The sequence below is a fragment of the Lagenorhynchus albirostris genome, chromosome 2, assembly GCF_949774975.1.
Source record: "Lagenorhynchus albirostris chromosome 2, mLagAlb1.1, whole genome shotgun sequence".
NCBI lineage: Eukaryota > Metazoa > Chordata > Mammalia > Artiodactyla > Delphinidae > Lagenorhynchus > Lagenorhynchus albirostris.
Genome location: NC_083096.1, coordinates 104,611,343 through 104,635,524, shown reverse-complemented (window position 1 = coordinate 104,635,524; position 24,182 = coordinate 104,611,343). Strand labels below are relative to the sequence as shown.

General features: G+C 38.9%; 1 protein-coding gene across 1 annotated transcript in view; it reads left to right on the top strand.

The window, feature by feature from the left end:
* Window positions 1-10,481: 10,481 nt before the first annotated feature.
* The window catches only part of MTF2 (metal response element binding transcription factor 2), an 85,843-nt gene continuing 72,142 nt past the window's right edge, over window positions 10,482-24,182 (top strand). The window contains exon 1 of the mRNA XM_060139566.1: window positions 10,482-10,720. Coding sequence (XP_059995549.1) covers window positions 10,716-10,720 — 5 coding nt within the window. The 5' untranslated portion in view covers window positions 10,482-10,715. The remainder of the gene's footprint in view (window positions 10,721-24,182) is intronic.

Genomic DNA, 24,182 nt, shown 5'->3' with positions numbered 1-24,182 from the left:
GTACTGCATGAGTTTTAAATATCCTTTTAACTATTACAAGAGTTGAAAAATTAGGAAATAGAGAGGAACATAAAGAAGGAAAAAAAAATCTTACCACAGAGATAATGATTAACTAATGACAGCGGTGAAACAAGATCCACAAATTGACCCTATTTATTCATTCCTGTTTTCTTTTGTCAGCAATCCTTCAAATACTCCAGTTTAATTTGTACATTTTGTGAAATTAAATTTGAATAGCCAAGATTATGTAATTAAATATATTCTGATTCATTTTTAATTACTATTTTTGCCAAACCCTTGTTCCTGGCATAGGAGAGACAGGGAAGAACACTAGTGAAGCAAACTGGACTGGAGTACCAAGGCTTGATTAGGTGTGTATCTTTCCATCTAATACCAGCCCTCTCCTTTATTGAGCTCTAGCTGAACTTCCTGCTGTATACTTGACATCTTATTTTAATATCCCATGGGCACCTTAACTCAAATTGTTCAGAACTTAGTTAATTAGCTTTTCCCTCAAATTGTTCCATATCTTTTATTATCTATCTTGGTTAATTTTAATATCAACCACCTTATCCAGTCTTTGCAAAAATGAAGAAGGGAAGAAAGAAAGGAAAGAGGGAAGAAGATACGAAGAAATACAGTCATCATCTCTCACCTCACTCAAGCCACAGACCTCAAAGATTATCCTCAAATCAATTCATTCTGTCACCTATCTCTTCCAGTGACTGCCAAGTTTTGTTGGCATCTCCTTCTGTCTCTGATGTCTCTTCTTTCCTTGCTGTTCAGACCTTCAGCCATTACTCACCTAGACAGTTGCAGCGGCCTCTTTATTTGCAGTATTTCCCATCTTGAATCCAATTTCCACACTACCACCAGAGCGATATTTCTAAAGGATGGATTTATTTAAAAATCCTCTGATGATTCTCCTATTTCTCTATAGGATAGTGATTAAAAAATCATCTCCAGAGTCAAACAAAACTGGATTCAGGGAATTCCCTGATGGTCCAATGGTTAGGACATGGCGCTTTCACTGGGGTGGCCCAGGTTCAATCCCTGGTCAGACAACTAAGATCCTGCAAGCTGCGTAGTGCTGCCAAAACAAACAAACAAAAATCGGATTCAGATCTGCACTTACTGTTCTGTGACCCTGGACAATTTGCTTATCTTCTCTGTACCTCAGATGCTTTACCTGTAAAACAGGAATTGATAATATATGCTTCATAGGGTGGTTGGGAATATTAAATAAAGTAGCATATGTAAAGTACTTTTTCACACATCTTAGCAGAGGGTAAACATTCAATAAATATTATTATTATTACTATTATTATAATAATGGAAGTTCAAACTTCACTGCATGTTAGTAGATTTAAAATATTTTGATAGCCCAGAATAGCAAATCCTTCTTTGGGAAAACATCTTATCTCCCAGTCCAGTCCAGTACTCTGCCTCTTGCGGTGACAGCTAATAAGACTCCACTTTTTTGGCTACAGGGATGGGCATTGGTTCAATTTTTGTTGACTATCTCATCTTCTTGCCTATAACATCTGGTTCAGGATAAGCATGTGACCCGAGCCTAGCCCAACAGAATACTTCACTGGGATTTTTTTGGCTGGTACACTAAAGGTGGGGGGTAGGGATGGGGGAAGGAGGTAGAGGTAGAAAATTCCCTTTTCTTAATTGGTTCCTCTAGAAGATATAACCTTCCTAAAAGCCCTGTTTCCCACTAAACAGAGAACGCCATCTGCAGAGGAAGAGATGAAACACCATTCAGAGAGAAGAGATGAGAGAGAGAGAGAGAGGGAGAAAGACGGAGGATCCTTATATCTCTTTAGTTTCTGTTTCTAGGCAACACCAAGGCAAGGGTTTTCACCTTTCCAAGGCTTGTTCTGGTTACAGTCATGACCCTTGCAATGAAAAAAGTCTTGACTGATACCACTTGTCATACGAGGTCTCTCACGATAAGACCCAACCACCTTTCAATCCTATTTCTATCTTTCACAGTAGGTTTCACTAAATTTGTTCTTATTCCTAGCATACATCACACCCTTCACACCTCTGTACATTTGTGTATCTCAATTACTTATTAATGGCACTATCTCCACACTCTAAGCCCTCCAGCTCACTTTGTGGATATGTATTATCAATGCTTGTACCCTGTCCTGAACACTGTGTAGCACAGTTTTTCTGTTATTTATTGTTAAATAAATACCCATTTAAAATTTTATTTATATAAAGGCAGATCTGTGGTCCAAATGTGTTTCCAGGAATAGGGATATAAAGAATAGTAATGGCTTCCTACCCTCAAGAAGCTCACAGTTGAATCAGGGGAGTCAGACATGTAATAACTGCTGTAAGAGAAAAAAATACTTTTACACATATTATTTCATTTAATCCAAATGATAAAGCTTTAATGTTGATATTCTTATCCTCCCCATTGAATTCAGCAAAGAAGCTCAGGCTGTGAGAGTTTAGGAAACTTGCCCAAGATCACTCAGCTAATAAAGTGAGAGAGGCTGGCCAGCAACTCAGGTCCTTTGTCTTCCAGCGTTCCTGCTTCTGTTATGTCTCTCACATCATGCTTTCTGTCTTTTCTTGTCTACATCTTTGAACACTCAGTGGACAAAATAGCAGAGCAAAGCAGATAAGATGCTTTACTTTTTCTTACCACTGGATAATTCTCTCTCTCATCCCCTTCCTCCTAGCTTTTGCTGATTTAATCTTCAAAAGCTTCTGTCATAGGCAGGATATGTCACAAGCATGAATTGGAACCTAGTTCTTATGACTCTTTTTTTTTTTGGGCCGTGCTGTGTGACATGCAGGACTTTACCCAACCAGGGATCGAACCTGTGCACCCTGCAATGGAGGCGTGGAGTCTTAACCACTGGACCGCCAGGGAAGTCCCTTATGACTCTTAATTGAGTGATTTGTTTTGACTGCACACACAGTTTTCACTTGCCTTAAATTTTTGACTGCCAAGACAGCACAAATATCATTTGATGGAAGCACATGTAAATTATTCTGGGATTAGGGTAGGGGAAAGATGATTTGACAAGCCTGAGGAATGTGCACATGCTACAGGGTCCCAGCTCTGGGGAAGCTTTGCACACTGTGGGAGGCTGCTGAGAGTACACTTTGGAACCAGGAAGGAAAACCACTTTATTCTTATTTTTTTAATATCTTTATTGGAGTATAATTGTGTTACAATGTTGTGTTAGTTTCTGCTGTATAACAAAGTGAATCAGCTATACATATACATATATCCCCATATCTCTTCCCTCTTGCGTCTCCCTCCCACCCTCACTATCCCACCCCTCTAGGTGGTCACAAAGCACCGAGCTGATCTCCCTGTGCTATGCAGCTGCTTCCCACTAGCTATCTATTTTACATTTGGTAGTGTATATATGTCCATGCCACTCTCTCACTTCGTCCCAGCTTACCCTTCCCCCTCCCTGTGTCCTCAAGTCCATTCTCTATGTCTGCGTCTTTATTCCTGTCCTGCCCCTAGGTTCATCAGAACCACTTTTTGTTTTTAGATTCCATATATATGTGTTAACATACAATATTTGTTTTTCTCTTTCTGACATACTTCACTCTGTATGACAGACTCTAGGTCCATCCACCTCACTACAAATAACTCGATTTCATTTTTTTATGGCTGAGTAATATTCCATTGTATATATGTGCCACATCTTCTTTATCCATTCATCTGTGGACACTTAGGTTGCTTCCATGTCCTGGCTATTGTAAATAGTGCTGCAATGAAAATTGTGGTACATGTGTCTTTTTGAATTATGGTTTTCTCAGGGTGTATGCCCAGTAGTGGGATTGCTGGGTCATATGGTAGCTCTACTTTCAGTTTTTTAAGGAACTTCCACACTGTTCTCCATAATGGTTCTATCAATTTACATTCCCATCAACAGCGCAAGAGGGTCCCCTTTTCTCCACACCCTCTCCACCATTTATTGTTTGTAGATTTTTGATGATGACCATTCTGACCCATGTGATGTGATACTTTACTGTGGTAGGAAAACCATTTTACATGGCACGGTCTCTCCAGCACTCTCCTCTGACAAAGCTTAACATTCTGCCAGCTGGTGAGGGAAAAATATTTAAAGGGTCCACATCCATTTTCACAAAACAAATAATGAAGGGTGAATTTGGAAATGGTAGGTAATAAATTGATAATGGGCATGCTATATTTTAAGATGTATTATATGAGGGGTCTAAATTTGCTATATATATTTTTACAACAAATAACTGGGTTTAAAAACAATGTTCATGTTACATATGGACGTTTCAGTTTTGGATAAAAAGGAAAGGAATTTTAACAAATCCTTTTGATTTGATTATTATGAAAACATTCTTTATTTTTTTTTATATATTTCAGATCCATTTCCCTTTTCAGACCAATGAAAGCAAACACTATAAGGACACAGAATGTGTTTCCTTTTTTTTTTTTTAACATCTTCATTGGAGTATAATTGCTTTACAATGGTGTGTTAATTTCTGCTGTATAACAAAGTGAATCAGCTATACATATACATACATATCCATACCTCCTCCCTCTTACTTCTCCCTCCCACCCTACATATCCCACCCCTCTAGGTGGTCACAAAGCACCAAGCTGATCTTCCTGTGCTATGTGGCTGCTTCCCACTAGCTATCTATTTTACATTTGGTAGTGTATATATGTCCATGCCACTCTCTCACTTCGTCCCAGCTTACCCTTCCCCCTCTCCATGTCCTCAAGTCCACTCTCTATGTCTGCATCTTTATTCCTGTCCTGCCCCTAGGTTCATCAGAACCATTGTTGGGTTTTTTTTGGTTTTTTTTTTACAGAATGTGTTTCTTTGATGTCTCTGACTTGTCTAGTTATTCATATTTCTATCTCTGCACAATGAATAATGTAAAAGATCTTCTAGTCTTTCTCCACAGAGAATAATAGCTAATAATTGAGAGCTTGTGCGTTTATAAACACAGTATTTTATAACATTCTCTGTGATTTTTCAATTATATAAATTTTTATAAATTTTGAGAATTACCTAATATTTTGAATATTCTCAAATTTTTGTATTTTTCATTTTTGGCTTTGAATATTGTAGAGAGCTCAATGCTATTATTGAGTTCTGTTACATATTAACATATCTAGATTGTTTCAGTCAGAGTAAATTAAAATATGCTGGGTGGCAGACAACTCCAAATTGCAGTGGTTTAACACAACAAGAGTTTGTTTCTCTAATTAAAAATTTACATGCAAAAAGATGAATACAGGCCCATACCTCACAGTATACACAAAAATTAACTCAAATGGATCATAGACTTAAATGTAAGAGCTAAACCTATAAAACTTCCATGAGAAAACATAATAGAAAATCTTTGTGATCTTGGGTCAGGCAAAGAGTTCTTAGCTATAACATCAAAAGCATATGGCATTGAAAAAAGATCCATTGAACTTTATCAAAATTAAGAAACTTTTGTGCTTCAAAAGACACCATTAGAATATTACTCAGCCATCAAAAGAAACTAAATTGAGTTATTTGTAGTGAGGTGGATGGACCTAGAGTCTGTCATACAGAGTGAAATATGTCAGAAAGAGAAAAGCAAATACTGTATGCTAACACATATTTATGGAATCCAAAAAAATTTTTTTAATTGTTCTGAAGAACCTAGGGGCAGGACAGGGATAAAGACGCAGACATAGAGAATGGACTTGAGGACACGGGGAGGGGGAAGGGTGAGCTGGGACGAAGTGAGAGAGTGGCATGGACATATATACACTACCAAATGTAAAATAGATAGCTAGTGGGAAGCAGATGCATAGCACAGGGAGATCAGCTCCATGCCTTGTGACCACCTAGAGGGGTGGGATAGGGAGGGTGGGAGGGAGTCGCAAGAGGAAGGAGATATGGGGATATATGTATACATATAGCTGATTCACTCTGTTATGAAGCAGAAACGAACACACCATTGTAAAGCAATTATACTCCAATAAAGGTGTTTAAAAAAAGTGGTTAAAAGATTTGAATATATGTTTCACCAAACAAGATATAAGAATGGCTAATAAGCACATGAAAAGATGCTCAACATCATTAGCCATTAGGGAAATACAGATTGAAACCATGAAAGGAAACGACTTCACTCCCACTGGAGTCAGTAAAATAAAAAAGATAGACAATAACAAGTATTGGTGAGGATGTGGAGAAATCAGAACTCTCTCTCATTGCTTACACTTTGGAAAACACTTTGGCAGTATCTCAAAAGCTTAAACATAAACTTACCATACAATGCAGCAATTCCACTTCTAGGAATCGATCCAAGAAAAGTAAAAACAAGTATCTACACAAGACTTGTACACAAATATTCATAGCATCATTATTCATAATAGCCCCAAACTGGAAACAATTCAAATGTGCATCAACTGGTGAATGAATAAACAAAATATGGCACATTCATACAATGGAGTACTATTCAGCAATGAAAAGGAAAGAACTAGAGATACATGGTACAATGTGGATGAACCTCAAAAACATTGTGCTGAGTGAAAGAAGTCAGACCAAAAGACGACATACTGTGTGAGTCCATTTATGAAATGGCCAGAAAAGGCATTTCTATGGAGACAGATAACAGATTGCCTGAGTTTGGAAGTCAGAACAAGGATTGATTGCAAACAGGCATAATGAATTCTTTTAGGGTGATGGAAACATCCTAAAACTGGATTGTGGTGATGGTTGCACAACTTTAGTCTCTGCTTGTGGCATTTTTCACAGAACTGGAACAAAAAATTTCTCTATTTGTATGGAAACACAAAAGACCCCGAATAGCCAAAGCAATCTTGAGAACGAAAAACGGAGCTGGAGGAATCAGGCTTCCTCACTTCAGACTATACTACAAAGCTACAGTAATCAAGACAGTATGGTACTGGCACAAAAACAGAAAGATAGATCAATGGAACAGGATAGAAAGCCCAGAGATAAACCCACGCACATATGGTCACCTTATCTTTGATAAAGGAGGCAGGAATGTACAGTGGAGAAAGGACAGCCTCTTCAATAAGTGGTGCTGGGAAAACTGGGCAGGTACATGTAAAACTATGAGATTAGATCACTCCCTAACACCATACACAAAAATAAGCTCAAAATGGATTACAGACCTAAATGTAAGGCCAGAAACTAACAAACTCTTAGAGGAAAACATAGGCAGGACACTATGACATAAATCACAGCAAGATCCTTTTTGACCCACCTCCTAGAGAAATGGAAATAAAAACAAAAATAAACCAATGGGACCTAATGAAATTTCAAAGCTTTTGCACAGCAAAGGAAACCATAAAGAAGACCAAAAGACAACCCTCAGAATGGGAGAAAATATTTACAAATGAAGCAACTGACAAAGGATTAATCTCCAAAATTTACAAGCAGCTCATGCAGCTTAATAACAGAAAAACAAACAATCCAATCCAAAAATGGGCAGAAGACCTAAATAGACATTTCTCCAAAGAAGATATACAGACTGCCAATAAACACATGAAAGGATGCTCAACATCACTAATCACTAGAGAAATGCAAATCAAAACTACAATGAGATATCTTCTCACACCAGTCAGAATGGCCATCATCAAAAAATCTAGAAACAATAAATGCTGGAGAGGGTGTGGAGAAAAGGGAACCCTCTTGCACTGTTGGTGGGAATGTAAATTGATGCAGCCACTGTGGAGAACAGTATGGAGGTTCCTTAAAAAACTACAAATAGAACTACCATATGACCCAGCAATCCCACTACTGGGCATATACCCTGAGAAAACCAACATTCGAAAAGAGTCATGTACCAAAATGTTCATTGCAGTTCTATTTACAATAGCCCGGAGATGGAAACAACCTAAGTGTCCATCATCAGATGAGTGGATAAAGAAGATGTGGCACATATATACAATGGAATATTACTCGGCCATAAAAAGAAACGAAATTGAGCTATTTGTGATGAGGTGGATAGACCTAGAGTCTGTCATACAGAGTGAAGTAAGTCAGAAAGAGAGACACAAATACCGTATGCTAACACGTATATATGGAATTTAAGAAAAAAAAATGTCATGAAGAACCTAGGTGTAAAACAGGAATAAAGACACAGACCTACTAGAGAATGGACTTGAGGATATGGGGAGGGGGAAGGGTAAGCTGTGACAAAGGGAGACAGAGGCATGGACATATATACACTACCAAACTTAAGGTAAATAGCTAGTGGGAAGCAGCCGCATAGCACAGGGAGATCAGCTCAGTGCTTTGTGACCACCTGGAGAGGTGGGATAGGGAGGGTGGGAGGGAGGGAGATGCAAGAGGGAAGAGATATGGGAACATATGTATATATATAACTGATTCATTTTGTTGTAAAGCAGAAACGAACACACCATTGTAAAGCAATTATACTCCAATAAAGATGAAAAAAAATTATTTATTTTTTATACAGCAGGTTCTTATTAGTTATCTAGTTTATACATATTAGTGTATATATGTCAATTCCAATCTCCCAATTAGTCCCCCCACCCCCAATTTCCCCCCTTGGTGTCCATACGTTTGGTCTCTACATCTGTGTCTCTATTTCTGCCTTGCAAACTGGTTCATCTGTACTATTTTTCTAGGTTCCACATATGTGCGTTAATATACGGTATTTGTTTTTCTCTTTCTGACTTACTTCACTCTGTAAAAATATATATATTAAAATTTTTTTAATTTATTTTTGGCTGCTTTGGGTCTTCATTGCTGCACGTGGGCTTTCTCTAGTTGTGGTGAGCGGGGCTACTCTTCGTTGTGGAGCACGGGCTCTAGGTACAAGGGCTTCAGTAGTTGTGGCTCGCGGGCTCTAGAGTGCAGGCTCAGTAGTTGCGGCGCACAGGCTTAGTTGCTCCGTGGCATGTGGTATCTTCCCGGACCAGGGCTCGAACCCGTGTCCCCTGCATTGGCAGGCAGATTCTTAACCACTGTGTCACCAGGGAAGTCCCCAGAAATTCCTACGACCACAGTTACAGGAATTTTTTTTACTGTGCCTCCCTCAGTGCCCTTTATTCCCTGAGCACCTGGCTTCCTCAAATTAAATGATTGCCCTCTTGTACTTATATGTTTACATAGGCAAATAGCAAGCTTTTCTTTTTTAAATTTCAAAAAGACAGGCATCATTGACTTCTCTAATATATAAGAAATTAGAACACTTTCGTGTGGCTAAAGAAGCCAAAAGTTATACTAGTAAGTGGAAATTATAGGAAGGCAGATTGTACATCTATACAAGGAATAACTTTCTAGTTATTAGTGTTTGTGAAATTGAAATGACTGCCTCTGAGGTACTGAACCACAGAAGATGTTGAAGCTGAGGGTTGCTGACCACTTGAGAGAAATGTTGAGGAGAATTTAGACCAAATGTTCTCTAAAACTGATATTCTGTGACTAGGCTTAGATGCACAGCAAATATACCTGTTTGTGTAATATCTTTATCCATTTTTGGACTGCATCTACTTTTTTTAAAGTTAAACTCTACTCAACCAAAAAGTGTGAAGGGCATTGAAGATATATTTTTGAGAAACTATGTTATCACAGAGTTCAAAATGAAACTTGAAGGGTAGCAGATAGACTGAAGCTGTCTTCTTAAACAGATTGAAAAACATGGTACTAATTATCCCTGTGATGTAATATGACACAAAATATAAAATGATTTTTAAAATATTTTGACAAAGTTATAAACAAAGGTCCCTCATGTGGCTACTAAGAGGAGCTGGGTTTTATCTAAGTAGAAGTCACAGAGACAAGCATGCACTCTCTGTCTGTCACTTGGAACCTCTGTCGGCAGCTAAGGGTCTGCCCTAGTATGAAAAAGTTCTGTATTCCTAAAATAAACCACTTTGCACGAAATTATTCTCAGATTTCATCACAATTAGTAAGGATTTGCAAAGCAAATAAACAGAGAAACCTTTCATCGTCAGGGAAAAATAGTCCGAAAATCTTCTATATAAGCAGCTTCTGATAGGAAGGAATTTGGGGCTGGACAATAATCGCCGAACAAGATATAATTCTGACATCCAGGGTCTTTTCCGCGCTGAATGAAATTCGAACAGCAGGTCTCAGGGTGAAGATAAGAGATTTTCTCCACAGAAGGGATACTGGCAAGGCAAGACGTAGCGAGCACCGTCCTATTTCTCAGGAACAGAACATGCAGCGTGAAAGTTGGACACTATCTTCCCTCTGCAACACAAACAGCAGCAGTACAGCCTAGGGTCCCAAGCTCAGCGTTCACTATTGTGTTAGCGCCGGCGGCGGAAGGACTTAGCCCCACCGCAAAGTTAAAGAGTCCTTCTTTGTTCAGTCCCTGCCGCGGACGCAGGGCACGGTGTTCTTCCGCGCTTACCACACAGTCTCCGCCCCCTCGCGGCTCTGGAGAGCTGCCATTCGGTCCCGGAGTCTCTCTGCGCTCCCAGAATGCACCGGCAGTCCGCGGGAAACCAAAATGGCGAAGGGTTGTAGTGAAGTGGGCTGTGTTTGAGGCCGGTGTAAGAACGCTCACTCTCTCCCCCCCCAACCTTCGTCCCCAGGTCCTCGGTTTGTGCGTGTGTATGTGCGGGGTGCCTGGTGGGGCGGGTGCCCGGTAAGTGCTCGGACTCGCAGGGGAAGCGCCCACGGGGTCGTGATTGGTTGTTTTTTCCTGTATGAAGCGGTTGGCACCACTGAAGTGACCGAATGAGGTGAGAGACCTTGGCCTGGGAACCAGGCTCTTCCGGAGGAGGTGGAGGGGGTGGGGAGGAGGAAGAAAGGAAGCAAGTATAAAAGGGAAAGATGGAGGCTCGAGGTGGGGGTGGGGGCTCCAGTGTACGTATGGGGGTGCCTTGCATATGTCGAAAAGAATGGATGGAAAGGGGCAGTCAGTTGGGTGTTGGAGAAAATAGGGACTAAAGGAGTGAGCAGGGCGTTGGGGAAGTCGGTTGGAGGAACAAGATGAAACGTTGAGACGGGGAAGCTGTGTTTGGAGGGGCAGGAAGGAACCTTGGGGGCGGGAGACGGTTGGAGGGGCAGGATGAACCTGGTGATGAGGGGGTGGGGAACCGAAGGGAGGAGCCGTGAGGAAATGGGGACTGAGGGAGATGAGGGGGACCAGAGTGCAGGGGTTGCCTGGGACCTTAGGGGCCGCAAAGGGAAGTAGCAGCATGAAACGGGAGGGTGGTGGAATTGTATGGAATTGGAGTATGGGGGTAGAGTAGAAGGGCAGGATGGAGTAGGAGGATAAGGGGAACACTAAGTAGAACGTGAGAACAAACCCTGAAAGCTTAAGGGGAAGAAGTGGAAGGGAAAGTGTGAGATGGGGGAGAGGTACCTTATATTCGGAGCCCACCAAAAATTTGAGACAGTTTTCTGTTTAATTAAATCTAACTCGTATGCCTGCTTGGATGTAGATTTGTAGTATTGTATTCATTTTTACAACTGAGGTACTCACGGTTGAAGGGATTTTAACTAATTTGCCAAGATTTCTTAACATGTTTTAATAGTGCCAGAACTCTTAACTATGTGTTTTACAGTCTGGCGTCCTTGGTTGCTAGAATTTTTCTTTGGAAGCAGCTAGAGGGAACAGATGGATTTATCGGGGTGATTTGACGAACTGTGAGGGTTCCTGAACAATGGGTAAAGGGATATGGAATGCTATTCTATTCTTTAAAACATTGAACTTTGGTTAAAGATAGAACCCATTTACTAATTCAAATATATAAACCTAGGTAGACCTGTGTATAACGTAAGAAAGCACCATGTGAGGTCAGTATAGAACTAGAAATATGTAAATAGTGCCTGATTTAATTTGACTCCAGATGCTCCGGTAGTAGTAACTTTCTCCTTCAGATTGATTCCAGGTGACCCTTCTGTACACTTTGCCTATAGGCTGGTTTCAATTTCCATGTTTTCATTCTCCCTTGAGAATTTCTTTTTTGAGCAGTGGATTGCAAAGACAGTGAATTTAAAAGTATTTAATGTGGGTAAAATAAAATGTACTTAAATTATTGAGTGACCTTTTCAGAGGTTTGAAATGCTTTAAATGGAGCCATTTTGACGAACAGCTGTAAGTGCCCAGTAGTTTTGGCAAGGAAAGAGCTGATTTTAAATGTCTTTTCTATTCTTGATATTTGGAATGTTATTCACACTCCAAGCATTTGTAGTGATAGCTTGCAAAGGGAATACAAGGTGAAACTTTTTTTTTTAGGTTCCTAATATAAAAATCTATTTGAATTCATATTTTAAATTTGCTCGCCTTCATTTTTTTTAAGTGCTAAAAATATTCTGAAGTATTTGAATTAAGAGTGCACCTGTTTCCTGATAACTGCATATTCATGTCAATGGGCATTAACGGAAATCTATACCTATCATGATGAAATGCACACACAATTTTAGAACTAGAAGTATAGAAATCATCTGGTTAAACTTTTTTTCTAGATGAAACAAAATATATTTAATTATGCTTTTAATTGTGCCTGTTACCTCAAAGCTCAGTTAGGAAAGGAATTTTATCCTTTGTATTTTGCTGTGGGTCATAAGTTCTTTGATGTCATGGATTATAAATATACCTTTTCATTAGATCTTTGACTGAAAGGATAATTTGCTTTATTTGTATTTCAGCATAATCTTTACATCTGACTTTAGGAAACTGGCAGTATAGTGATAATCTATTTTAACAGATGGGGAAATTTGCCTCTGAGCAGTTGCCATGGCCAACATCTGTAGCTTGGTGGTTCTGAAAGTAAAATTTAATTGCAGCTTTAGTTAGTCTAAACTTCCGTGAATGATACTCCTTGGTTGATATTTTTATGCTTTGTTTCCCGTGTTCTTCAAGATTTGTTTCTTGCAGCAAAATACAGTATAGCAATCCTAAATTGGAATATGGTAGTTTCTCTTTGGATGTTTTTTATGTATTCGAGTAGTGTTGTCCAATAGAACTTTCTGCAATGATGGCAGTTATCTATATCTGCTGTATCCAGTATGATAGCCATGGGCCAATGTGGTGTTGAACGCTAGAAATGTAACTGGTGAGGCTGATAATTGAATTTATTTCATTAAAACTAAAATTTAAATGGCCATATGTGGCTGCTGTATTGGACAGCACAGTATTGCATCCATTTATTAGGCATTGTCACACCCATCAACCATGGAAACCACAGGAACTAAGGAACTGTCTTTGAACTAAGGAGATTCAGAACTATCTTTGAACTAGGGAGAGTCAAGTTCTCTTTGTACATTTTTAAGATGAAGTAATCTTCATTTTTGCCACGCATCACGTCTTCTGTCATTTCTCTGTTTTCATATAACATTGCAAAAGAATAGTGAAGGTATCAATGTCTCTGGTCTTTTTAAGATGTAAGTTTCTTTTTCCTTTGTCAAAAACAACAAAAATGGATTTTAGGAAAATTAGTTTACCTTGTTATTTTAAAAAATTTATTTTGTTATTTTTACTCAAAAAATTTCAAACACATACAAAGTGAATAGAAGTATAATGAACTGTTTTGTATCCATGCTTGTTTCATCTGTACTTCTACCCCCCCACTCCTTTGTTTTTATTATTTTTTAAAGTTTTTTGAGGGAAAATTTACACATCTTGAAGATCTTAACTCTACACTTTTAATAATAGTTTAATTGAGATATAATGCATGTATTATATTTATATATACATAACTCACATGTATATACCCTTTTAAGTTATAATTCAGTGATTTTTAGTATATTCAGAGTTGCACAACCGTCACCATTATCTAATTTCAGAGCATTTTATTACTCCAGAATGAAAGTCTGTATCCATTAGTAGTCAGTCACTCTCCATTCCTCCCTACCTGGGCCAACCACTAATCTACTTTTTGTGTTTATATTTGTCTGTCTTGGACATTTCATATGAATGGACTCATACATTTTTGTGGCCTTTTGTGTTTGGCTTCTTTCACCTAGCGTAATGTTTTCAGAGTATATCCATGTTGTAGCACATATCAGTACTTCCTTTTTATGGCTAAAATAGATTTCATTGTATGTACTACATTTTGTTTATTCATTCATCAGTTGATTGACATTGTTTTTCCCCACTTTTTGGCTATTATGAATAATGCTACTATAAACATAACATGTACAGGGTTTGTATGGACACGTGCTTCCATTTCTCTTGGGTATGTAGCTAGGAGTGGAATTGCTGGGTCAGGTGATACCTCTGTGTTTAATGTTTTGAGGAAATGTCAAGCCATTTTCCAAAGACCCTGCACCCTTTTACAGCCTCACCAGCAACTATGAGGGTTACAGTTTCTCCACATCCTTGCTTGTACTTGTCTGTCTTTTTGATCATAATCATCCTAGTGGGTGTGCAGTGGTATCTCCTCGTGGTTTTGATTTACATTACCCCGATGGGTAATGTTGTTGAGCATGTTTTGTAGTTATTGACCTGTTGTGTACCTTCTTTGAAGAACTGTCTATTCAGGTCCTTTGCCTATTTAAAAAAAAATTGGATTATTTCTCTTTTTACTGAGAGTTGTAAGCATTCTTTGTATATTTTGGATACAAGTCCCTCATCAGATGTATGATGTGCAGTTATTTTCTACTGTGGGTTGTCTTTTCACTTGATGGTGTCCTTTGTTTTTTTTTTTTTTTTGGCAGTACGCGGGCCTCTCACTGTGGCCTCTCCCGTTGCGGAGCACAGGCTCCGGACGCGCAGGCTCAGCGGCCGTGGCTCATGGGCGCAGCCGCTCCGCGGCATGTGGGATCCTCCCAGACCGGGGCACAAACCCGTGTCCCCTGCGTCGGCAGGCGGACTCTCAACCACTGCGCCACCAGGGAAGCCCCCGTTTTTTTTTTTTTTTTTTGGCGGATGATGTCCTTTGAAGCACAGAAGTTTTTAATTTTGATGAAGTTTAATTTATCCCTTTTTCTTTTTTTGCTTGTGTTTTTGATGTCATATGTAAGAAACCATTGCCTAATTCCAGTACTTTTTTTTTTTTTTTTTTTTTTTGCGGTACGTGGGCCTCTCACTGCTGTGGCCTCTCCCGTTGTGGAGCGCAGGCTCCGCGGCCATGGCTCACAGGCCCAGCCACTCCGCGGCATGTGGGATCCTCCCGGACCGGGGCACGAACCCGTGTCCCCTTCATCGGCAGGTGGACTCTCAACCACTGCGCCACCAGGGAAGCCCTTCAGTACGGTTCTGAAAAATGGATATAACTGTGTTTCTCATAAGCCTATCATGGTGTAGAATACTTCTCTCTAGGAAGCTCACATGTAGCCTTTCTCAGTCTTCCCTCTCCCTAGTTACTGTTCACTTTAATTTTGAATAGAACTTTATATAATGGAATCATTCAGTATGCATATCTGTTAAAATTTTTGTTTCATGAAACTAGAACTGCAGTCTTAGCTTGAAAAATCCCATTATGCAAAGGATATTGTAGTAGTGGCTTAAGAATCTTACATTATGTGGTGACAATCCTAACCAGTACTTCGTGTAACATGAGGTTTTTTTTAATGGCTTATGAAGACAGTTCTCTTATTTTGAATGGATAAAGCTGAGTAGGGACTTAATGAGTATTTACTTCCAAATGTTGCCTAAGATGAGGATTTAAAAATTAAGGGCACAGGGCAATGTGAGGGATCCTTGTGATGATGGAAATATTGGTATCAAATATTTTTGGTTGTGATATTATTCTGTAGTATAAAATGCTAAATCAAAGATGCTTCCACTTGGTAAGAGTTACATGGAATTTATTATTTCTTACAACTGCATATAAATCTACAATTATCACAAACTAAAATGTTTGATTAAAAAATAAAAGTTAGGGGGACAAAAGTGGACCAAAGCAGGCGTAGCAAGAACAGGTCAAATTGGTTTGGTTTCGGTCAGTCAGGTTCTAAAAACAAACTAAAGATGCGCGTTTGTTTTTCTCTACCCTTACTAGTGAAGTTTACATTGCAGGAAAAGCTCCCACAATTTTTTTAAGTTGTAGTGGGGGGTGGAGTGGAAAGACACAGGTGTCTACTGGAAAGTACTGAATGTATACTCAGAAGATTGGGGTCTTTGTTTAATCTGCTAGATCCGCAGCAGTTTTAGTTTCTTTACCTGTAAAATGGGGATGTTACCCACATGTGTTACTCACAGGATTGTTGGGAGGGTCAAGAAGGAAAATAAAGGAGAAAGCACTTTATAAACTCTAGGTGCAGTGTAATTGGTTAGTATTATTTTCCAGAATCTTTTCCCAGAAGAGTTGTTGTATAGAACAAGAGAATCAGGTATACCTGTAATGAAACCTATGCACTAAAAACATCTTCTACAACTTTCCTCTCTAGATGATGAGTATGTCTAATACTGAATGAATAAATTATTTTGCCCTGTTCATAATTATTGACTTCAGACATGTACAGCGTAAACTGCCATGTACGCTGTTGAGTATAATATATTTAGAAGTGTTATTGAACCAGATGTTGAATTTTTTAAAACCATATTTTGTTAGAATTTGAAAATACTGGCCCTTGGTGTTTTGGGATGACCAGTGCTGATAGATCTAATTGATCTAAGATAAGCACCCATAGAGCTATCAATAAAAAACCGAAAAACAAACCAAAACTAACAAGACCAGTTTCTTAGAACTCATACCCTAGAGATTCTGATTTGAGAGATTTGGTACAGGCTTTTATATACATTTGTGTTTAAAATTTTTTCCCACTTGATTTTGTTTTGCAGCCAGGGTTAAGAAGTACTAAATTTTGTTCTAGGGTCAAGTTTAGAAACTTACCACTTCTTATTAAAACATTACTAAGAGCTATACAAAGGAAAGACTAATAATAGGCATGTTTTTCATACTTGAAATGAAAAAGAAAAATATTTTAGTAGTATTTCCATCACACTCATTTAAAATCTTTTAAATAAGTGGTTAATAAAGTAGTTAATGGAACTTTGTAGTCTGGGAACCTTGTGAACCTGTTAAATGTTTTATAAAATTGCATTTAGGTGTTGTGAGATAGAGAATTCTCCTTTCAGGGAAGCGTTTAAACAGAGGCTAGATGATCATCTTATTTAGGGATATTATAAGGAGGGATTTTTTTTTTTTCATTAGCTAGGAAGTAAATGACCTTCTAGGAACTTTCTGAAACTAAAATAAGTTTCTAGATTATAATGAAAACAATGGGCATTCTTTTTCCTTTAGGTTGATGAGAATTGTCAAGGGGGATAAAATCCTTCCCCAAGTCAAGTTTCTCCTGAATGTCCTGTTTTCTATTTTTTCAGTCTTTTCCACTTTATGTCTAAATTCATCTCTTAGATTTTTCTTTTTCAAAAACAGCCTGCAGAATATGATGTTTTTCAGTTTTTTTGTTTCAAGAGTTTTATTGCTGTTCATTAGAGAGGAACAAACAAAAAGTGGTTATTTGCAAAGATTAAAAATTTAGAATATCCTTACAGAATTCACTAGTGCAGTGATTCTCAAATTTGATTCTCAAATTTTTTGGTCTTAGGACCCCTTTACAGTCTTAATTCTTGAGGACCCCAAGAATTAAAAAATGAGAATACATATGTGCACACCCCATTAATCTTAAGAGTGAAATCATCACATATCATTTAGTCCCTGGAAAATTCCACTCTACAATTCTGGGAGAATGAGTGAAAAAGGCACATAATGTCTTAATATTATTTTGAAACTAGCTAGGACTTTGTAGAGCTCATAGATCCCCAGGTACCGTTGAGACCTGCTTCTTCAGTCTACTCTTTCTTTAGGGAGTTAGGGTGGTTTTATGCATTGCAGGGTGTTTAGCATTCCTGGCTTCTCTCCTTAAGCAGATTTTTGTCTCTTCTTGGAAAAAATTTGAGGCTCTCAAACATGAACTGCTTCAGGACAGGAATAAAGACGCAGACGTAGAGAATGGACTTGAGGACACGGGGAGGGGGAAGGGTAAGCTGGGACAAAGTGAGAGAGTAGCATTGACATATATACACTACCAAGTGTAAAATAGATAGCTTGTGGGAAGCAGCTGCATAACACAGGGAGACCAGCACAGGGAGATCAGCTCCATGCTTTGTGACCATCTAGAAGGGTGGGATAGTGAGGGTGGGAGGGAGACGCAAGAGGGAGGGGATATGGTGATGTATGTATACATACAGCTGATTAACTTTGTTATGCAGCAGAAACTAACACAACATTGTAAAGCAATTATACTCCAATAAAGATGTTAAAAAAAACAACAAAAAACCCACCATGAACTGCTTCAACTTCCTATCTTCACATCTACCAACTTAACTATAAATGTATCCAAACTGACATGAAAAGAAATGTACCTTCTTTGATTCAAGACTAGTCTTTCCCTTAAAGATTCAATTTCTCTGACTTGTGTTTTCAGTTATCTTTTGATATCCTCCTTTCATATTAGAAACATGGTCAAGACTTTTCATACTTAAAAACAGAAAAAGCCATTCACCTTAACCTTGTATCCTTATCCAGATGTTTGTAGCCCTCTCTCCTTTATGTAGCCAAGCTCTGAAAAAATAGTTTCAACTTCAGCTCTCATTTAAACTTTTATTAATAAAGATATATATATGATACACTCATTGTAGAAAATTTAAATATTAAAAAACTTTAAAAAGTAATCTATATCACTCAGCTACCAAAAATGCCTTTTTTAGTCTCATTGCCTTCTTTTTAAGCATATTTTTCACTTATGCTAAACACTTAAAAATTTCCTTTAGTGGGGTAATGCATGTAGTTGACCAAAAATATCAGAGTATAGAAACAGAAGGATTTAAATGAACAGCTACAGTCCTCAGGCCTCCTGAGTCCTGCTTTGAGAGGGAATTATTTTATTTTTAAGTGTTATATTCCTTTGTTCTGCTCATTGTCTCCATAATGCTAAGTGATACTTTTATACTACTATTTTTTTTTTTTTTTTTTTTTTGCGTTACGCGGGCCTCGTCACCGTTGTGGCCTCTCCCGTTGCGAGCACAGGCTCCGGACGCGCAGGCTCAGCAGCCATGGCTCACGGGCCCAGCCGCTCCCCGGCATGTGGGATCTTCCCGGACCGGGGCACGAACCCGTGTCCCCTGCATCAGCAGGCGGACGCTCAACCACTGCGCCACCAGGGAAGCCCTTATTCTACTATTTGATTTACTCACTTTAGACATTTTGCTGTATAAAGACATAAAGATTATGCTGTGATAAAGATTCAGTTAACTTATGCCCTACATTTCTTTTCTTTTCCCCTTTCCAGTTTTTGGGTTTTCTACTGGTTAGTTCCTTAACTTTAAACTTAAACCTTTTTTCATATCCCATCAGTTTTGGACTTTATTCCTCCACCTCGTAAGGCAAGTATTATTAAAGTCCCTTCCTTTGCCTTGGTTTCTCTTCCTCCTTCCACTGCTCAATTTTTGTCATTTTCACATTGCTTTTCTGTTTTAAATTTTGAAAACATTTAATATTCTCTTCTTAGCCATAATTATCTGTCTTGTTTATAGTTGATTCTAAAGGTTGAAGATTAATAAGCAGCTTTTATATGATCTTGACCAAGTAAATATTATCGTCTGCTGTGCTGGATAGAACCATGATTACAGTTCCTTTCTTGTAACACTTTTTTCCCTTAAAATTTCTAACACTTTTTCATGTTTTCTCTGCCTTTGTCTTATCTGTAAATTTTTCTGGTGTCTTAAACTGTCTTAAACTGTCTAGTTTGTTAATCTTCCTTTTTCCTCAAACACCACTCTTTGGAACCTTTTTTTTTTTCTTTCTTTTTCTTTTTCTGGTCCAGACTAGTTGTGCTCTAGATTTTTTTCATGGCTGCCATTGTGGGGATTCTCTCTGTTGCTCTCTTGGGTTGGGTGCACTGTTTCCTGCATCCCATGTTTTTTCTTTCTTGGGGGATATTTCCTCACTTTACTAGAGCCAAATCCTCAAATCTTGGTTTAAGATCTTAACATTTATTTTATATGCTTTCATTTTTTTCAAATTTAGTTTGGTTCATTGGGATTCTAGTTTGAACTTTATTTTTCTTCACAATTTTGAGGCAGTCCATTATCTTCTAGAATCTTAACTCTAATTCTGCTTCTCATTCTTTTGTTAGGTAACTTGATTTTTCTCTTCGGAAGCTTATTGAGTCTTCTGTTTTCAGTGTTATGCAATTTCATGCAAATTTAGGGTTTTTGAAAATCAGTACTTTGAAAGTCCTATCATTTTGAAGATTTTTGTCTCCTTTCAACCTTGGGAAATTTTATTATTATTTAAAAAATAATATTCCCTCACACCTGTTAGATTGGCTCTTACCAAAAAGACAAGAAATAACAAGTGTTGGTGAGGATGTAGCGAAAAGGAATCCTTGGGCACTGTTGGTAGGAATGTAAATTGGTGCAGCCACTATGAAAAACAGTATGGTGGTTCCTCAAAAAATTAAAAATAGGACTACCATATGATCCAGCAGTTCCATTTCTGGGTATTTATTTCAAGAAAACGGAAACACTAACTCGAAAAGATACCCAGTTGACCTAGAATGACACAGGTTTGAAGTGTGCGGATTCACCTTTATGTGGATTTTTTTCCCACAAATATAGTACCTGTATTTTCATTTTACAGGTCTTTAAATTAACTAAGTGTGGGGGGAAAGTTTGTGTTTGATTAGAGATCACAGTATGTGGAATCAGAAGAACTAGGATTTGATTATGATTCTATCCAAGACTATTTCAGTTTCCTGACCTTGGATGAGTCATTTATCAGTTCCTTTGTTTTTGAGGCAGAGATAGCAGCACTCAGATTTTGACTCTGCATTGGGGTGGGGGTGGGGGGTTGGTTGTTGCCCCTAACCTCCTACTTGTTCAAGGGTCAACTGTATATACCTTCCATGTTCATTGCAGCATTATTTATAATAGCAAAGACCTGGAAGCAACCTGAGTGTCTATCGGTGGATGAATGGATAAAGAAAATGAGGTAGGGATGTGTATGTGTGTGTGTCATGGAATATTATTCAGCCATAAAAAAGAATGAGATGTTGCAGTTTGTGACAACATGGTGACTGGACCTTAAGGGCATTATGCTAAGTAAAATAAGTCAGACAGAGAAAGACAAATACTGTATGATCTCACTTATATGTGGAATCTAAAACAGGACAACAACCAAAAAACCCAAGCTCAGATACATAGAACAGATTGGTGGTTGCCGGAGTTGTGGGCTGTGGGTGTGGGTTGGACAAAATGGTTGAAGGGGGTCAACAGGTACAAATTTCCAGTTATAAAGTTATGGGGATGTAATGTACAGCATAGTGACTGTAGTTAGTAATACTCTATTGCGTATTTGAAAGTTGAGTAGATCTTAAAAGTTTCATACAGGAGAAAAAATTGTAACTGGTAACTGGTGTTAACTAGACTTATTGCTAACTGATGTTATAAGACTTTTGTTGTCATTTCACAATATATATAAATATCAAATCATATTGTATACAGGAAACTAATATAGTGTATTTCAATTGTATCTCAATGTGAAATAAATATTAACTAGTAAAAATAAAAAGGTGCCGTGGAAATATATTTCTAGATATGGAAAGATGTTTCAAATATACTGTTAAATTGTAAAAAAAAAAAAAAGAAAAAAAGAAAAAAGGCATGTTATGAGCAGTATGCAAAGTAGACCTAATTTTTAGAGATGAAAATATACACGTAGATCAAAAAAATTTTTTTGGTTCTGTGCATTATCTCTTTATTGAGGGCCTCTTTTCTTTTTTTCTTCTTCTTTTTTTTTTTTTTTTTTTTTTTTTTTTTTTGCGGTACGCGGGCCTCTCACTGTTGTGGCCTCTCCCGTTGCGGAACACAGGGTCCGGACGCGCAGGCTCCGCGGCCATGGCTCACGGGCCCAGCCGCTCCGCGGCACGTGGGATCCTCCCAGACCGGGGCACGAATGCATGTCCCCTGCATCAGCAGGCGGACTCTCAACCACTGCGCCACCAGGGAAGCCCTCTTTTCTTTTATATTCTCCATTTCCTTGATCATTTACCCGCCCCCCAATAATCTGGGGATATTTTCATTGACTTATTTTTCCAGTTCAATTAAAGATTTTTTTAAAATCATATTTTTAATTTCAGGAGCTCATTCTTGGATTCTGATTGTTCCTTTTTTACATCATCATGTTTTCAATGTTTGGATGCAACACATCCTTAATTTTTTTCTATGTATATTAATTAGACTTTATTTGTTTATTTTGGCTGCAGCTTACAGTATCTTAGTTCCCTGACCAGGGATGGAACCCAGGGCCCTGGCAGTGAAAGTGCTAAGTCCTAACTACTGGACTGCCAGGGAATTCCCATAGACTTTATTTTATTTTATTTTTTTGGTGGGTTTTTTTGGTTTCTTTTTGCGGTACGCGGGCCTCTCACTGTTGTGGCCTCTCCCGTTGCGGAGCACAGGCTCCGGACGCGCAGGCTCAGCGGCCATGGCTCACGGGCCCAGCCACTCCGCAGCACGCGGGATCCTCCCGGACCGGGGCACGAACTCGTGTCCCCTGCATCGGCAGGCGGACTCGCAACCACTGCGCCACCAGGGAAGCCCCATAGACTTTATTTTTTAAGTTCTCTGTTCCTGGATTGTTTCCTTTGTAATCTGTTTTCTTGGGCTTTGTCTTTTATATTGTAGTTTTTCAATATTATTAAATCAGGAGGCAATACATGCTTGGGTACCTGGCATGGCTGGGTTTAATTCATGATGAAATGTGGATAGCTAGCTCCCTTCTGCTTCCCATGTTCCAGAATGTGAAAGGCATTGGGACACCAGCACTCATTCACCCTTCTTAGTTCTTTTCAGGCACTCTCCTTGTGAGTTGAACCCTCACTTTTTTTTTTTTTTCCTTCCTTTGCTCCCAAAGCCAGCAGCTGGTCATACCAATGATGGTTAGATGTAGAGGAGGCAGCCAATTCTTGAGATGCTGCTCAAGAATGGTGACATCTCAGGAACATGGGGAGGTATATTTTAAAATAGTCCCTTCCTCCCCTCAGTAAAAGGGGGAAGGGGAGTAGAAATGAAAGGAAAGAGAACTAACTAATGCTGTAGTGCAGCAGTCCTGGACCTTTTTGGCACCAAGGACCAGTTTCGTGGAAGACAATTTTTCCACGGACCAGGGTGGGTGGGTGGGTGGGGGATGGTTTGTGGATGATTCAAGCGCATTATATTTAATGTGCACTTTATTTCTATTATTATTACATTGTAGTATATAATGAAATAATTATACAGCTTACAATAATGCAGAGTTGGAGCCCTGAGCTTGTTTTCCTGCAACTAGATGGTCCCATGTGGGGGTGATGGGAGACAGTGACACCCGAAGTGTGTTGCTTCTGTCCATTCTACTCTGTAATCTTGTTTTGGTTGCTGTCACTGCAGAAAACCCTGCTTCACAAAGATAGGATGTTGGAAATGGAAGCAGGCTTTTCAGTGTTTTTGTGGCAGTCTCAGGATATCCCGCCTTGAACATATGGAGATTTGAAGTTGTCTCAAACATACTTTTAAGGCCACCGTCATTTGTGATCTCAAGCAGTCAATCCTCTTTCAGCACGGACAAAGTTGATTCACCCGGCTTATTCACAGATGGGTCGTGGATCCATTCCTTCCCAGTTTGGGGGTCTTTTATGGTTGGGAAGTAATGCTCAGATTCTTTTGAAAGCTGAGATAGGTGATCATGCACCAGCTGGGAGAAAGAAGGCCCTGGTTCAGTCTCTTTCAAAATCTCTGCTAATGTTTGAAACGTCAAAAATCCCAGTGTTCACTTGTTGCCCCCATAATTACAGTTTGGCTTTGAATGCAGCCACTTTATTTGCCAACCTGAACACAGTTGTCGTTTTCCCTTGAAATGACAGATTGAGTTCGTTGAGCAGGTTGAATATGTCACACAAGTAAGCAATTTTGTGACCCACTGTGTGTCACTGAAATGTGCTGCCAGTGGTGACTGTTTTTCTAAAAGAAATCTCTGGAGCGGCTCTCGTAACTCAAAAACTCTGGCCAGTCATCTACATTTAGAAAGCCATCTCACTTCTGTGTATAAGAGAAGATGTGTGTGCTCTGCGTCCATCTCCTCACAGAGCTGCATGAACAGACGTGAATTAAGGGCATGGGCTTTAAAGTGGTTGATAATTTTAATCAGATCCTGTAAAACGTTAAATTCAGGTGACATTTTTCGGCTAACCAGCACTTCTCTGGATGAC